This window comes from Cantharellus anzutake (assembly GCF_015039405.1).
Source record: "Cantharellus anzutake strain C23 chromosome Unknown EI90scaffold_25, whole genome shotgun sequence".
Taxonomy (NCBI): Eukaryota; Fungi; Basidiomycota; class Agaricomycetes; order Cantharellales; family Hydnaceae; genus Cantharellus; species Cantharellus anzutake.
The window spans coordinates 485,802-500,728 of NW_024066975.1; the positions used below are offsets into that span (position 1 = coordinate 485,802).

A 14,927-nucleotide genomic window follows, 5' to 3' on the forward strand; every position below is an offset into this window, starting at 1 on the left:
TATTGTTGTTTTTCCGAGTATAAGATCGATATCGTACCGATCCAACTTTCCGAGCAACATGCGTGATCAATGTGCACATTGTAATTAATATTATTGCATGATGTTGTCTTGGGGTAATATCGAAATTCTAGGATTCTATGTAAACACAAAATTTCGATTACACCCAATGAGCGCTTGTCAAGGTTGAGTCTATGTCTGATGTGGCAAGTGACATACATGAGATGGCCGAACCCCGTTGGATACGTATTCATTGCTCATATCTCACGCCTTCTCTCCTTCCCTCCATCACAGTTCAACACTCATTCAAGAACTACGTGCCGGGCGTGCGGATAAGGCCTCCTGGGGTGCTGATCTTGATCTCGCCAAATGAGAAAATGAGGAATCCGGTGTGAGAATTTCCAAAATTGATATGAATTTGAATCCGCCATCGTACTATAAAGACGCGTCCGATCTCCCTCTTTTCAACATCCATCTCCTCTTCCTTCTCTTTCTTGCACTCTTCTGAACGTGCATGTTTAGTAACCAATTACTGAGTGCTCATAACCAATACCGTGGAAGGCACACCTCAGCTGCAGACGCGCCTAGTAGAGCTTCGCACTAAACGATTAGTTCCCCAACTTCATCACATTCTCGTTCTGTCCCCAACATGGCACCACATGCTACCACACCATACACCAATGGTGCCACTAACGGAGGCCGTGTTCCTGTCGATGATGTTTCTTTCAATAGGACCTCCGCCGCTGCCCCTGTCCATCCTACTGCGGCGCGTCGTAACATTCCTGTCGTCGTGAATTCGCCTACGTCTCAATTCACGGACGAATATATCACATCTAAGTTTGAGTATCGTGGTGCGGACGTCGTTGCTACCGAGAATAGCATCGAGGTCACTCCCACCGTGAACAATTTTGAATTTAGAACTCAACGCAAGGTTCAGAAAACTGGGTGAGTGGAATGGAATTTTGTTCTGCTAGGGCAGTCTGATGATTGGCTTTCATTTCAGTCTTCTGATGGTCGGCATTGGCGGCAACAATGGCACCACGTTGACTGCCACTATCTTTGCGAATAGGCATAATATCACCTGGAGGACGAAGGAAGGTCTGCAGACTCCCAATTACATTGGCTCCGTTCTTCGTGCGTCCACGATGCGTCTTGGAGTGGATCCCAAGACGGGTAGGGATTTCAATATCCCCGTTTCTGATGTCCTTCCCATGGTTCATCCCAATGACCTTGTCATCGGTGGATGGGACATCTCTTCCTTGCCTCTTGACAAAGCTATGTACCGTGCTCAAGTCCTTGATTGGGACCTCCAGCGTCAAGTTGCTCCTTACATGGCAACGATCAAGCCTCTCCCTTCGATCTATTATCCAGATTACATCGCTGCAAACCAGAGTGAGCGGGCCGACAATCTTATTCCTGCCAGCTTGAAAAAGGACCATGTCGAACATATCCGCCGCGATATTCGCAAGTTCAAGGAAGAGAATGGCCTTGACCGCGTCATTGTTTTTTGGACCGCCAATACTGAACGTTATAGCGACATCGTCGAAGGAGTGAATGACACTGCCGAGAATTTGCTGAGGGCGATCGAGAATAATCACTCAGAGGTGTCTCCTTCGACCATCTTCGCCGTTGCTTCTATCCTCGAGGACGCGCCCTTCATCAATGGTGCCCCTCAGAACACATTCGTCCCGGGTTGTATCAAGCTCGCGGAGCAGCACCGTGCTTTCATTGGTGGTGATGACCTGAAGTCCGGTCAGACTAAGGTCAAGTCTGTCCTTGCCGAGTTCCTCGTCAATGCGGGTATCAAGCCTCTCTCGATCTCGTCCTACAACCATTTGGGTAACAACGACGGTCGAAACCTCAGCAGCCAGGCTCAGTTCAAGAGCAAGGAGATCAGCAAGTCGTCTGTCGTGGATGACATGGTTGATGCCAACCACCTGTTGTTCAAACGTGCCGATAAGAGCCTCGGCGAAAGGAAGAACGAACATCCTGATCACATCGTCGTGATCAAATATGTCCCTGCTGTTGGTGACAGCAAGCGTGCAATCGATGAGTATTATTCGGAGATCATGATGGGTGGAAGGAACACGCTTAATATCTTCAACGAGTGTGAGGTATGTTGTTGGTTCGTTCAGCTTGAGCCATACAGCCAATAATGGTTTGTTTATCTAGGATTCGCTTCTCGCGACCCCTCTTATCCTTGACTTGACTGTGCTCGCTGAGCTTCTTACTCGTGTCCAGTACCGTCGTGTTCCTGAGGGCACCGAGTTCCAGTCTTTGTACAGTGTGCTTTCTCTTCTTAGCTACATGCTCAAGGCTCCTCTCGTGAAGCCTGGCACTGAGTACGTTACCTCTCGAGTTCAGCGTTACGATCCCTAACACTAAGGGTTGTGTTCTACTTTGAATAGCGTCGTCAATTCATTGGGCCGTCAGCGTCTCGCCCTCGAAAACTTCCTCAAGGCTTGTCTTGGTTTGCAGCATGAGGGTGATCTCTTGCTCAACACTCGCACTTGGTAAGAGGAATGGTTCGTGATGTGGGACCAGGATAGATAGCATGGAGATGTCCCGTTTGTATACTCCTGTTCCGACTCACATCTCAGTCCTAAAATATTTTCCGAAATTGTCTCTGCTTGCTTGCTTGTTTGTTGCTTGCCCTGCGCCAAAGCGCCGAATGATAACTCTGTTTTGCCTGTCATCATTGTGGCCCTTGCCCTATGCGTTGAACTGAACCAAGAAATCGCATGCTTGCAAAGAAAGGGTCTATCAGCTGTGGGGAACGAATAAAGAAATAATGGAACTGATAACGACGTGTCTCCATCTGTTGATCAACGTACTGGGATGGAATGAAGTTAGGATGGATGACAGAAACATACTAATTCGACTCGCGTGGGAGACTAGGACCTAAAGTACGATGGCAGCGAAAGACACGTTTTCCAACCCACGGTTCTTTGATTGATAATAAGCCTGCGGGTTCGGAGTTACCGAAAGAGTATAATTAACTACAATTTTACACCACGCATGCTTCGCCGCATTGGTTTTGTGAAACGAGCTACTAACAAAATTGACGCTACATCCCATACTCGTCCATGCCGGAACAGCAGCAAGTGCTCAGGACACAGAGGAATGACCTTCATGAAGTGCCGCACTTGGGTAGAACATGCCCGACGGCGCTTGGAGCGCAACAGCCCGACGACCACTCAGAGTGCAGCACAAATCGGCATGGCCTTGATGTCATTCGAACTTGCACTGCCCAGCCTTTCACCCAACTCTGCTTGCCAGCCATTGAGCCACGGCGTCATCGATGCTGTGTTTGTCATAACATGTATAAAGAACTTTCTTTTCATAAGTTTGAAGTCGAGCCGTTCGAAATTGGCTGTTGAAGGTCTGTGAAAATGTGCGAACTACGTACCGGAGGTCGCCAGCCAGAAAAAGTATGCACCACGACGAGCTCAGCCTACCCGAGAACTGGCTGAAAAGCAACGGGGTTTTATTCTTGGCCCTCCAAGGTCAGCGCGACTCCCACACGAAGCATGAAGGCAATGTGCGTAAAAGAGTCTTCTTGAACGAGTAAGAGAATGCTGCTGTCGTCCAAATACTGCCTTTGCATGTCTGTTTTCACCGCAAATAAGAAGAGGTATGTCCTTCCTTGTTCGGACAGCTGTTGATTCCCCGCCCAGTGTAGCCGTAGGCATGGAAGAGGGCCACTGCAAAGTCATGAACAGCTGACGACCGAAATACTCACAGAGACGTTCAGATGGATCGAAAAAACTGAAAGAAAGCGATACAAAATTCGTCAGACGCAACCAATCTGTAGATCTCTGACAGCTTCGAGAGAACAGACCGGCAAGGCTCGATTAAATCCCAACCTCTTGCACGGCCATAGGGTTTTCGCGTCGCAAAGATTCGTACGGGGTAGCGGGAATTAGGTCACTCCTATTGATGATAGAAAAGGGAACAAGAAACACCATTTTGACACATGGTGGGGGTGCCAAAAAGTTCACATATGCTTAAAGCCGATCTCCACCCTATTCGGCACTGTTACCCGAATTAGCCAAGCTCACTGAGACTGAGGGTCCATAAGGAGAAAGCCGGGCAATTCGTCGACTTGAGTCTAAAGTAATGGGAGGTTGCTGGTTCAAGGTCACTATTGCTTGAAGGAGCAATCTTCGGAACTCCTCGGTTCGATTATATTCTGGACCGACCTGCAAGCCCATGTTATTAAGCAATTCACCAAGAACTGGCCCCATTTCTGGATGAAGTGCTCTACTCCACCAATCCAAAGGCGCAAGGAATAAAGGTGTCGACATGTCGATATCACGGTACCTCCTCCCCTTGAATATCTGCTTGAACCTGGCTAATTGCATTGATTCAGAATCATCACTCCCTTCAGGCTCTGCGCGGAGTAGAGTGTCAACAATGACCCAAAAGAGAGACTCGATATCGTGTCGTGGGCGATATGATGTTGCAGCGAACCCAATCCGTGAATGTTGTTTCCATCATAATCCTCCTGACCAGCCTCATATGCGCCAGCGCCAAATAGCATACCGTACGTGTGGAGCACCTCACCTTGAAGCTCGGGCATGGGCCAGAATCTCTGAGGCACAGGGGTCCAAGACCTTGACAGAATTGCTCGGGGGGAATACAGTGGGGTTCCACAAAACTGTCTCAAAATCTCTGCTGCTTGATTGTTATCAGACCAGTGGTTTCAGGCCAGTAGTTAGCAGCCAGGTGCAGATCACAAACCAGACCCTGGGATGATTCGGGTTGTCAGGGTCAAGGTATTTGTTTATGAAGGTTGGTTGGTTAGCCGAAGGATTCAGGATGTTCTCAGCAAGAGCAGCTGGGTTTTGGGGCGTTACGCTCTTTGCATATATATATATGTTTGAGGGGCTGGTGTCACGGTGAACAACTTTATGGCGTTCAACGATATAACGCAACCCTTCCACAATATCGAAGAATCCTGCAAGTAGATCTAAGACAATCGTCCCTTTCGAGATTGGCACACCAGTGTCCAAGTAGATCATTCCAGAACTCCTTCGGGAGGTCACTTGTCCATGCATTTCATTGGAATTCCATTGGTTCAATTCATCCGAGTCCCAGATGCTAACGTCGATAGTAATGGATTCCCCATCGAACTCAACGCCTCGAACAACCCCTGCGATATAGCCATCCTTGTGGATATGGTCGAGTATTTCCATTTCATGGTGAACCAGATCTCCTCCATCCAGTCGACCCATAACCTGTTTGTAAATGATGGGGGCTCCTTGGGCTACGGGAGGGTCCACTTGCGCATACACGCGCGTACAGCGAGTGAGGAATTCCAGAGAATATGCAGCGATATCTAAGCCATTGATACTCCATAAAGGGGCACAGACACTACTGCGTGGTGTCAAGTGCTCAGTGTCAATGGCGTTATCTGATAACAAGAGAAAGCCAGCATGAGTAGCATTAGCAGATGACGTGATGTGCGATGGGGATGCATTATATAGGGACGCGACGTATTTTATGAGATCTTGGGGCTCCGAGTACGACTGTCGCGGTGATCGGTAAGCAGCAACTGGGTCGCTCCAGATAACAAAATAATGTGTTTTCCCAGCGTAAAGCCCGTATACACACAACTTGTCCAATCAAACGTAGTGTATACTAGTGGCATAGAGAGCTGCCTGCTTCAAGTAAAGGGTCCATTGATGTTGCACGGGGCTTCCCTCATCGAAAGGACTTGCCGATGGCATCATAGCGTAACGGAACCGGCTGATTCAGAACGCGGACAATCCGATGCTTGCGCATGCAAACCACAAGAGACTTCCTCCGTCATCATGTCGGCGCAACGGATCGATGGCGTTCAGCGGTTACAGCGCAGCGATCACGATAAAAAGGCATGCAGACAACAGAGGGTACGGTCCAGCAATTGTAAAATAAGGGTAAAGAAAAGATAACAAAACTGACAAATGAGGCAGCATCACGTGAAGCCGCTCGTGAGTCTCTGACGGATTCCGTCGTCTCAAAACGATGGTCTCGCTTATACGTACATTGCGGAACATTCGTAGGGCAGGCCTAGCACAATGGTGGAGGTTTACGTACTATAACGGTGATGCCAAGTTTGGTCAACGTGTTGGAACGGATCAGTGAGTTTTGTCTCCCTGTTGGGCTGCTTAGTCTTCGAGTTTTCTCTCTCTCTTTCTCCCCTACGCGCTTTTTTTCCAGCTCTGTCCAAGCTCGATGGTTTCTAGGCAGATGACTGTGTGTTGTGCTGGCCGTTACTTTTGGCTACTGAGGCTGAACTTCCGATATGATTCGTGGGATCTGTCTTGCTCGGAATCCCTTTGCATCGGAGTGGATCTTGACTCACTGCTTGTTTCATCCTACTTTCTATAGATTTGGGAATAAGTACTTTGAGAACCTTAACCCCGAGGAGGAGATTCCCGGTATGCTCTAACCCAACCTTCGGGACTTTTGACTTCTCCATGCTAATACAACGCTATCCTTAGGCCGTCACCGATGGGTTGATCTTGCGCAGGTATGTTCCGCCAAAATCCAGTCTGCTCGTCCTTTCCCTCGAGCCATGACCGTGAACTGACGAACGCTATTTTATCGGTTTAACAGCATGACTACGACGCCACTCAAGTCCCTCCAGAATGGCATGCTTGGCTCTCACATATTCGTAAAGAACCACTACACTTGGACCCTATTGTCCAAGCTGTCAACCCTCCCTGGAAAGCTGTGAGTAGATAGAGATATTCATCTCTATCTCAGCTCGTCTCGTTTCCTTCTAGCTCATCGTTGTTTATAGCCTCATGTTGAGAACATGACTGGTACTCGAGGCGCATATCGACCATACAACACTGTTCGCCCCAAGGTCAACACTTGGGTTCCAACGACAGCTCCACGAGGGGAGCCTACTACTACCTCATCATGATTGTTGCACATAGATGGATTAATGTAATGATAAGCTAATCTTTCCTCTCCGAAAACTACGAAATCGGATACTCTCGAGGCGATATATATATTGGGCGAACCGTTGCACAGGTCTTTGTGCACAACCACTGAAAGCACGGACCTTACCAAGAAACAAAATAGTATGCTTGTCCAAGATATCACAGAAGAATGAGTTAAGCCTTGCGAGCTGGAGGGTCTCCAGTAGTGGTATTCCATGCCGTCCCTGGTGGAACGTCCCAATCACCGTAGCACGCCCAAGTCCAATCGGCAGTCTCAATGTGCTTCTGTTGCGCTTTAACGAACTCCTTGAGGGGACACAATCCATCAGGGTTGTGAGGACATCCTTCGAGACTCGTAAGTGGCGAGACACCATCATTGATGACGATACGGATTTGCTCTGAATCAGGAGTGCTGTCGCAAGCAAGGACTAAAGCAGCGCACGTTGATATTAGATGTGCGTGTCTCTTGCAATAGGGTATATAATTCAACGTACGTTGGAACTGCATGTTCGTTGCGAATGGTGATAAATGAGATGACCGGAATGGACGTTTCTTCGGGATATGGTCCGAAGGAAGCGGTCCGCTCTCGGCAAAGTTATTTAGACCTAGCGCCGTGATGACTTGGGATGGTTTAAGAGGTTTGAAACGAGGAGACAGGAAAGGTTTGACGCACTATTCAAGAACACGACTTCATGGGTCGCGTCAATGTAGATACTCCGACCGAGGGGGAATGTTTCATCGTTGTCGTCCAACGTGGCATTAGTAGAAGTATTATGAACAGGGATCCGAGTTTGCGTCAAACGTGAGACGAGTTCTTGAATGTAGCCTATCCCTTGTATACGAGCTACTGGAGAACCGAATGCTGAATTGTACCAGAAGTGGAGGTCCAGACTTGCGCAGATGGCAGAACAGTTAGTGATCTTGACTGACGAATGACATCCTAGAAGAGGATGTGACCTACGCATAATTGAATCCCTCCCACTCCTGTTCAGTGAAAAGGTCACAGAATGCCGAGTACCCAAGAGCAACAGTCTGTAATCAAAAAGAACAGCGAAGGAATTAAAACTGTCCAGACGCAATCTTTGGGAAGTGGGAATCCAGTAAAAGATACCCACCTCATAAGCACAGAGTTGTTGCATAGTATACATATCTTCAATAGTCAATTCTAAGCCTTTCAGCTGTGCTTGATGCCGCTTCAATGCTTTCCGGAGGTATGTGGCCGTCCATTCTTCCACATAAAGGACTCCGCGTTCAGCCTTGGAAGCATTGAGTGCATTGGGACAACTACCAAGAAGGGCGATGATGCCAAGAATCGCTGTCTCGCATGACTCGGTTACTTACGTAAAATAAGGCGCGAGGGTATTATTGAACTAGTATAAAGAAATGTATGGAGAGTTCCCTTCAGATTATTGAGGAAGGGGGGGGGGGGTCAACTACGTGTTACTTACCGAAGGAGCTTCTATCGTGATACTCTGTAGGTATTGGTCTTGATGAGGGTAGCCAAAGAATCCAATAGCAAAATTAAGAGCTGAATAAAGCATGCGGTCCCTAGATTGTTCGCTCTGCTTAAGATGCTGTGAATACCGTAAGAATAATCACTGCACGAACTGTGATGTGGTGCGGAAGACGGGAAGGGCGGCTTGCTCAGTGAAATTCTGAAGTAGGAATCCATACTTGATTCTAGTTGCTGCGCCGAGATCAACTACCAATAGGGAAACAAAAAAAAAAAACAAAAAAAAGGCTCGTCAGGAAACAAAGTGACGTTGCTCCAGTTCCAAGCAGATTGACGCACAGAGTTGTTGTCTCCCGAATGGCGTCAGAAGGCCCCTTCCAAGCTTATAGGTCCTGGAATTTCCACCCCGATCAGCGTGCGGAAAACCTCCGCATTGGGGCACAGTCACGGAGATAAGTGCACTTACCATTCGTTAAGGAATTCAAGGTCTCCAGAAGCAGTCCAGTTTGCCGCCAATGCATGAATTTTCTCCGCGAAACGCTCAGGACCCCCATAGGTGGCTGGTAACACACAGGAATTATATCAGTCCAAGTCTAGATCACCAGGAACAATAAAGGTAAATATAATGATCCAGCACATACATCTTTCGGTAGGATAACGAGCACCATGTCGATGAAGGAGATGTAAGCCAGTGATCCGACAACCCTTTGGAGCGTCCGGTGTAGTATCGAGTCCAAAATCCTCTGGAGGCACAGAATACCACGGGCTAAAAATGACGAACCATCATTCAGACAGACCCCCCCACCCCTCCCTAGTCATTCTAGAGGAAAAGGAGTACCCAGTTTCGAGAAATGGCACGTACCTCAAATTCCCCCAATGTCTGAATATATCAAATTTCTTCTTTTTTCCCTTTGGAAGTGTACTAGGACCCACTAAGTTCGGAGCCCCACTCTGCACCGGATAACTAGGAGCAGTAGCGACAATCCCAGCCTCGACACCCGTGGCAAAGTTACCAGGATACCCCACATCCGTAGGGAAGTACGACGGAAAGTTGTTCGTAGGTGAAGGAGGTGGGTAGACGTTGGAAGTGCGTTCCCCCGCGTACGATGATGCCAGGACGTTAAGATCATCATCATCATCGATAGTGCCAGTGTTGCTACTACTACGTGAAGTAGGCTCTGACGTTGCAGGTCTTCCGAGACAGAGAGACGGGAAGAAGAATTGCAATATGGGGCAAGAAAGGAAACCAGCCAAGTACGCGAGGACGAGCCATTTCAAGGAATACTTCTTGCAGAGAAACTTTGAAGCCCGCTTGCCCGACGCACTAGAAGAGTGCCGTTCTCGTTGTTGTTGTTGAAAAACTGCAGGCTCAGGTAAGAGGGCTAGAATCTCTTCGAATTCCCTGTCAACTTCCCCCTCGTCTTGGTACTCCGACTTGGCTAAGGGAAGGTATCCGCTTCTGTTCTGCTCCATGAATACAGGAGTGGATGACCCAACGAACGACAACCCAAAACCCAACCAAGGAAGGCAACACTAGTTCAGACACACTTCTAGAACACGACCCTTCAAAGAGACACGTGAGGGGAATGCATGCAGGGAAGCCTACTCGCTCGATCAAACAGACAGAAGCTTCATGATATACAACAATGCCCGTGAAAACGATAGCACTTGCCGCTAATCATATGCCTGACAGTGACATGATGTGTGCGTCAATTTGCAGGAAATCATTGGAAGATCGATTATGTCAGTATGAAAGACAAAGTCCATGACTCGTGATATGAAATGACAATGACCGCGCTGGCATGACGAGGGTTTAGGAGGTGTGACATGGAGTAGAGTAGGAACATTTTGATCGAGAACAGATAGGTGAGTGTAAGAAATTAAACCAAGGAAAAATGGAATAAAAAAAGTCGAATAAGAGGGATGGATGGTAACATCGCCGTTACACCACACCACCACACCACCAGCTCGAACGGTTGCTTAAATTCTTTCTTCCTACCCCCCTAAGCCGCCAGCATGGTACTCAAAACACCAAAGGCAACACCCACCAACCCGAGCCCCACCGACAGTAAAACGTTCGCTCCTAGATGAACATTCGATAACGCACCGCCCGATCCACCATTGAAGGGGACATATGATGGTGACGAGGTAGGCCCGCCCCCCGTTCCACCCCCTGTCAAGTTGGCCCCATTGGGCTAACATCGCGAGAAATCCGTCAGACTTGAAATATGGAAGAAAGGATCAGGGAAATGCAGCGCACCCCAATAGGTCTTGTTTGGTCTGTGAACTGGCATGATGTGCCATTCTGGCATAAACAAGTGCCATTGATAGGGTCCCAGAAGGCGGTATAGCAGTCCGAAGGCACTGAAAAAAAAAGTTGCAAATTTTTCTGGAAGCGGATAAAGAAGTCGTAATACTCACATCTCGTTCGGGTTTTACCCGATACCGCTGGCTGGCTTGGATTTGGATCGGAAGGACTCGGCTGCGTAGCAGGGCATCCATACTGATATAGAAGCCCGCCCAGTTTGTCAGGACTCGGACCCACGAGTAAGAACAGGTGAAACGTACACATGTGTAGAACGGGAAGTCGGTGAACGCGCAGTGAGATAACAAACCAGCTTCATTGGAAGGGATACCATTGCAAATCTTGGCCTCTACAACAGGCAATGCACATTGGAATGACTGTATCGAATTCAGCTGTGAAGCGGGGACCGGATTCATGACCCAGTCCAGCAGTTGACCAGTCGAAACAATCCAGACTAGTGCCACCATTTCAGTGGTGTGAATATCATACTTCAGGGGGCAAATCACTACGCACCATTGGATTGTTGTTGAGCCCAGTCCAAGAAACTGTTGATCATGTTAATCGTATCTGTGGGGTCCGCAACTCCTGGGTAGCCAGTCTGCAGAGAACATTCCTTGTTAAATTGGGAAGTGCAGGAAAGGATAAGTGGGTACTTGCCGCAATATGAATAGGGTGTGTGTAAAGTCCGAAGGGCTGACGGTTCGCGTTATCTAAACACGGTAGTGAATGGAGATATTATTAGAAAACTGGGAAACGGCTTACAATGAGCAACGAAAGTATTCTGCATCCATTTGTACACTGCCGAATTATTCCCATCTATCCAAGGGTCCATCAAATGCGTGCCAACTCCACCTCGCTCATCGAAGATGGCATACATCAGGACCTCCCAGAAACCGGGTAGTTTGGGTTGCCCTTTGCAGATACCGGGGATCGTCAAACAATCGTTGGCTAACCCGTTATCAAGTGTGTACGGCCAAAACGCATCCGTGCCATTCTGATTGACAGGGATTGAAGCAGTGGCACTGGAGTCATATGTGAATCCAGCCTTTACGAGGTTTCCTAACATCTCCGAAGAGTAATTGAGATACGGTGCTCGGAAACCACGAATGTCTTTCAGGGGGATTCCGGCAAGGGCGTTGAGGGTAACCAAGTTTCCGTTGATCTCATCTGGACCACCCAGTTCGGGGTGGGTCATCCTAATCGAAGTGATAGACATGTAAGGCGATCGCTCCGAGGGGAGAAAATGATGGTACTGACGTGTGATCAGCAATCTCGTTTCCGGCGACGAACCAGTCAGTGACCAAAGTGAAATTAGTGTATGATATTTGGGTGAAGTAGGTCATCTTTGGAGTACATCCGTTTGGATTCTTACGATGGGCAAGGAGGTTGTTGACGGCATTAATGGTATAGGATTGGATGGCATCATCACTGGGTGATAGTGGCGCATGGACGGTAAATGTGGGCTCGCAAAGCGAAGGGGCACAACTTACGCAGTGAAAACGATGAACTGAGGGGTCTGGTCATGAGGTATGCCTCCAGGGATATCTGTACTAGCGCATCGACAGGTAGGAAGTTGGCATTTGGATGGGTCACAACTATAGCCAGCGGCCTCGGTGCTCGTGCTGGGGCCATCAACGCTTCCGTCTTGTGCAAGGGTGGGGAGAATAATGGGGAAGATTGAAAGAGCAACTAAAAAAGTGAGTAAAGGCATCATCGGAATGGAATCCAAGGGAGAGACGAGAGGTGGGAGAGGAAGGACGGTTGAGATTCTGGGTCTTTGTGTGGAGACGTAAAGACGAGCAAGAGTGTTGTGGCGTGTTTACCGAGTGTTGCCTGAATGGAACGCGGTACACTCCGGGTTGGTGACGTAAACCAATAAGACCATCACAGCTTGGAGACCAAAAGGTTGTTGCTCCGGAACTGTCGCAGTAATTACTCCACACGGCACGGATTTAACTTTCAGCGTCAAGGCTCTACCTTCAACGTACACGTCCAAGTTGCACATACACTAACTTGCATTAGCCAGGATCTAGTTCTCTAGCTGTGCCACAGTGGCGTCAATGGCCTGCTTCGTTTATAAGGGAATAAGGGCTAGCGACCGCGTTCTCGCTGGTGTACACAGATTCGCTACAAAGCCATAAGGAAAAGAGGAGACTCACCTCAGTCGATCCCGTTGTACGTGAACTGAGGGAAGTCGTAATGGTACAAAAATTATGTTTTATAGTCAAGCGCGATGAATGTGCAACTGACTTTGGCAACGAGTAATCCAAAACAGGAAAGAGAAGGAAATCATGGACGCCGCAAACCGACAAAACGTGAGTTGACCACAGCGTGCGCTTACATTCCAAAAGACTAAGAGAGCTGCGTTCGGAGTCAAGTACTTGCTACGTATTCTGATTTGTTCTCTAATTTACAACGTATGGGCTTATTCTGATCATGACAAAATTATGCATCAGGCCCAATAACAGATTGGAGTTCATCATGGTCGTGACCGCTGACTCTAACTGGGTTCATAATCCTCGACTGCAGAGTAAAACTCTCGCACTATCCGCTTTTGAGCGTCCTTTCCGCTTTCATTCTAGGTGTAAGCAGAGTGTCTCAATATTGTCCTCAGCTATAGTACGCCTCTTGTCACACGTACCGTTGTGTCCGCGATCGCCCTGAAGTAACATTAACTTAAGATACTGCCAAAAATATATATGTCAATAATATTCTGCTCACCTTACTACGATATACTTGCGACCAATCAAGATGTCTTCAGTAACCTCATCCTGGAATTTGGAGATGTGGGAGCCTGCCACAAATGCTCCTGCTTCCTGAGCGATCACGATTCCTGCCTACGACACCGTGAGAGGAACCGAAAGGACGTTGGGCGAAAAACGTACGTACACAAACATCCCAAGACCTAGACGGAACATCGACATCCATTCAGGGCACTAAATTTTGAGGGACTCACCAGCAACCAATTTCCCTGCATGAGCGAGGATTGATTGACGAGAAGGGATGGTTAAAATGACTGGGTTACTTACCAGTAAAGATCCAGACTCCCGCTGGCAACAAGAGTATAGTTCAAAGCTGCGCTCCCTAAACTCCGGATGCTGTGACACATCTTTCCCCCTTCGACTCCCTTGCTAGGATCCCCAGCAAGTCGGGTAAAGGAACCCCCTTCTTAGAGAGGATCTCTCTCGACCGGTCTGATCCCCATTCAAGTCCGATTAAGGCAGATGAAAGGGAAAGCAAAGGAGAGGGAGGATGGATGGGGAGCCTGATCCTTTCGTTGAGGTAGGAGCCGTGGCCTCTGAGACCACTATAGAGGTGATCAAGGAAGGGGTTGTAAATGACCCCAATAGTTGGTTTCTTCAGGTAAATTAAGCCGATGGAGACTGGGAGGAACATGCGTTATTGGACAACAGTGGTGGGGCAAAGTGGGCGTACTGCAGGCAAAAGGAATCCATGCACGAAGTTTGTTGTCCCATCTTGGGATATTATCGATTACCATGCCATCGATGGTGAAGATGATGTGGTTGGTGCCACGTACCGATGGGATCGACGCAAAAAGTGGGCTCATCGGTGAGACCTGATGTCTCACTAGCAGAAAAGCTTTCTTCTCCGATACTTCCTCATCGTTAGCTACTATAATTTTAAACGGTCCTATCCCCAAAACTAAACTCACAACTTGAATGTGGGATAAGCACGAGAGATCTCTTGTCGGACAAACGTCTCAACCTTGACATCCCATTCGGTGACAAGGTCCACTAACACGGGTCCCTTCAGCAAGAACAGATAGAATAAATCCTGATATTTATTGAATGCGAACCAGCGTTCTTTTTCTCATTAATGGCCTCCCCTCGAACAGATGCCGAGCCATCGATGATTATGGCACCAGCTTGACGGGCCAGATTTATAGAGAATCGCAAGATTCTCGAGAGACTTTCATCGGAAAGAGACATTTTATATCGCGATTCTACCCCTCGCAAAAAAAAACGGAGCTGAGTACCGCAGGGCTGAGACGCGAGCTTTGCACTCGATCGACTCTAAGTCCGAAGCCGAAGTCAATAAGTGCCTTGATGTCAATAGATGGCAATAAAGTCAACGTCAACCTTGCCCAAAAGCGCGTAAAGACACTTAAAGTGCAATCTTGATGACCTCAAGGTCTCGGCAAAGTCGTAATTCTGCTGCGGAGCCTCGCTACCCTCCAGTTCCTGATGAAGATGTTGCTGAGATGTCTCCGTTTGCG

The 14,927-nt window shown here is 48.2% G+C and overlaps 6 protein-coding genes across 6 annotated transcripts; 2 read left to right on the forward strand and 4 right to left on the reverse strand.

Moving 5' to 3' along the window:
* Positions 1–277: 277 nt before the first annotated feature.
* Positions 278–2,514, forward strand: EI90DRAFT_3289694 (Myo-inositol-1-phosphate synthase; the record flags this gene model as incomplete). The annotated part of the gene is made up of 4 exons (XM_039067182.1): positions 278–942; positions 1,001–2,111; positions 2,170–2,339; positions 2,406–2,514. The coding sequence occupies exons 1-4, from the start codon at positions 647–649 to the stop codon at positions 2,512–2,514; spliced, it is 1,686 nt and encodes a 561-aa protein (XP_038915738.1). The 5' UTR covers positions 278–646.
* Positions 2,515–4,022: 1,508 nt separating this feature from the next.
* EI90DRAFT_3154862 (uncharacterized protein) lies at positions 4,023–5,929 on the reverse strand (the record flags this gene model as incomplete). The annotated part of the gene is made up of 5 exons (XM_039065957.1): positions 5,614–5,929; positions 4,741–5,554; positions 4,641–4,674; positions 4,471–4,591; positions 4,023–4,390 (listed from the first exon to the last, which is right to left on the reverse strand). Exons 1-5 carry the CDS (start codon positions 5,648–5,650, stop codon positions 4,023–4,025), a joined length of 1,374 nt encoding a protein of 457 aa, XP_038915739.1. The 5' UTR covers positions 5,651–5,929.
* A 53-nt stretch (positions 5,930–5,982) lies between these two features.
* EI90DRAFT_1101152 (NDUFA12-domain-containing protein) lies at positions 5,983–6,922 on the forward strand. Its single transcript, XM_039051496.1, has 5 exons — positions 5,983–6,122; positions 6,373–6,422; positions 6,486–6,514; positions 6,601–6,717; positions 6,788–6,922. Exons 1-5 carry the CDS (start codon positions 6,007–6,009, stop codon positions 6,911–6,913), a joined length of 438 nt encoding a protein of 145 aa, XP_038915740.1. The 5' UTR covers positions 5,983–6,006; the 3' UTR covers positions 6,914–6,922.
* Positions 6,923–7,106: 184 nt separating this feature from the next.
* EI90DRAFT_2921255 (phosphoglycerate mutase-like protein) lies at positions 7,107–9,858 on the reverse strand (the record flags this gene model as incomplete). Its single annotated transcript, XM_039054770.1, has 12 exons — positions 7,107–7,360; positions 7,427–7,552; positions 7,606–7,823; positions 7,894–7,964; positions 8,048–8,216; positions 8,274–8,302; positions 8,381–8,480; positions 8,541–8,634; positions 8,725–8,777; positions 8,852–8,945; positions 9,027–9,151; positions 9,248–9,858. 12 exons carry the CDS (start codon positions 9,856–9,858, stop codon positions 7,107–7,109), a joined length of 1,944 nt encoding a protein of 647 aa, XP_038915741.1.
* Positions 9,859–10,388: 530 nt separating this feature from the next.
* EI90DRAFT_3145723 (uncharacterized protein) lies at positions 10,389–12,401 on the reverse strand (the record flags this gene model as incomplete). Its single annotated transcript, XM_039065331.1, has 9 exons — positions 10,389–10,580; positions 10,646–10,749; positions 10,807–10,888; positions 10,954–11,144; positions 11,204–11,288; positions 11,348–11,400; positions 11,453–11,886; positions 11,948–12,118; positions 12,181–12,401. The coding sequence occupies 9 exons, from the start codon at positions 12,399–12,401 to the stop codon at positions 10,389–10,391; spliced, it is 1,533 nt and encodes a 510-aa protein (XP_038915742.1).
* A 789-nt stretch (positions 12,402–13,190) lies between these two features.
* EI90DRAFT_3145724 (uncharacterized protein) lies at positions 13,191–14,640 on the reverse strand (the record flags this gene model as incomplete). The annotated part of the gene is made up of 10 exons (XM_039065332.1): positions 13,191–13,268; positions 13,332–13,350; positions 13,412–13,527; positions 13,580–13,595; positions 13,720–13,817; positions 13,853–14,047; positions 14,126–14,166; positions 14,229–14,305; positions 14,364–14,445; positions 14,508–14,640. 10 exons carry the CDS (start codon positions 14,638–14,640, stop codon positions 13,191–13,193), a joined length of 855 nt encoding a protein of 284 aa, XP_038915743.1.
* Between the last annotated feature and the right edge of the window lie 287 nt (positions 14,641–14,927).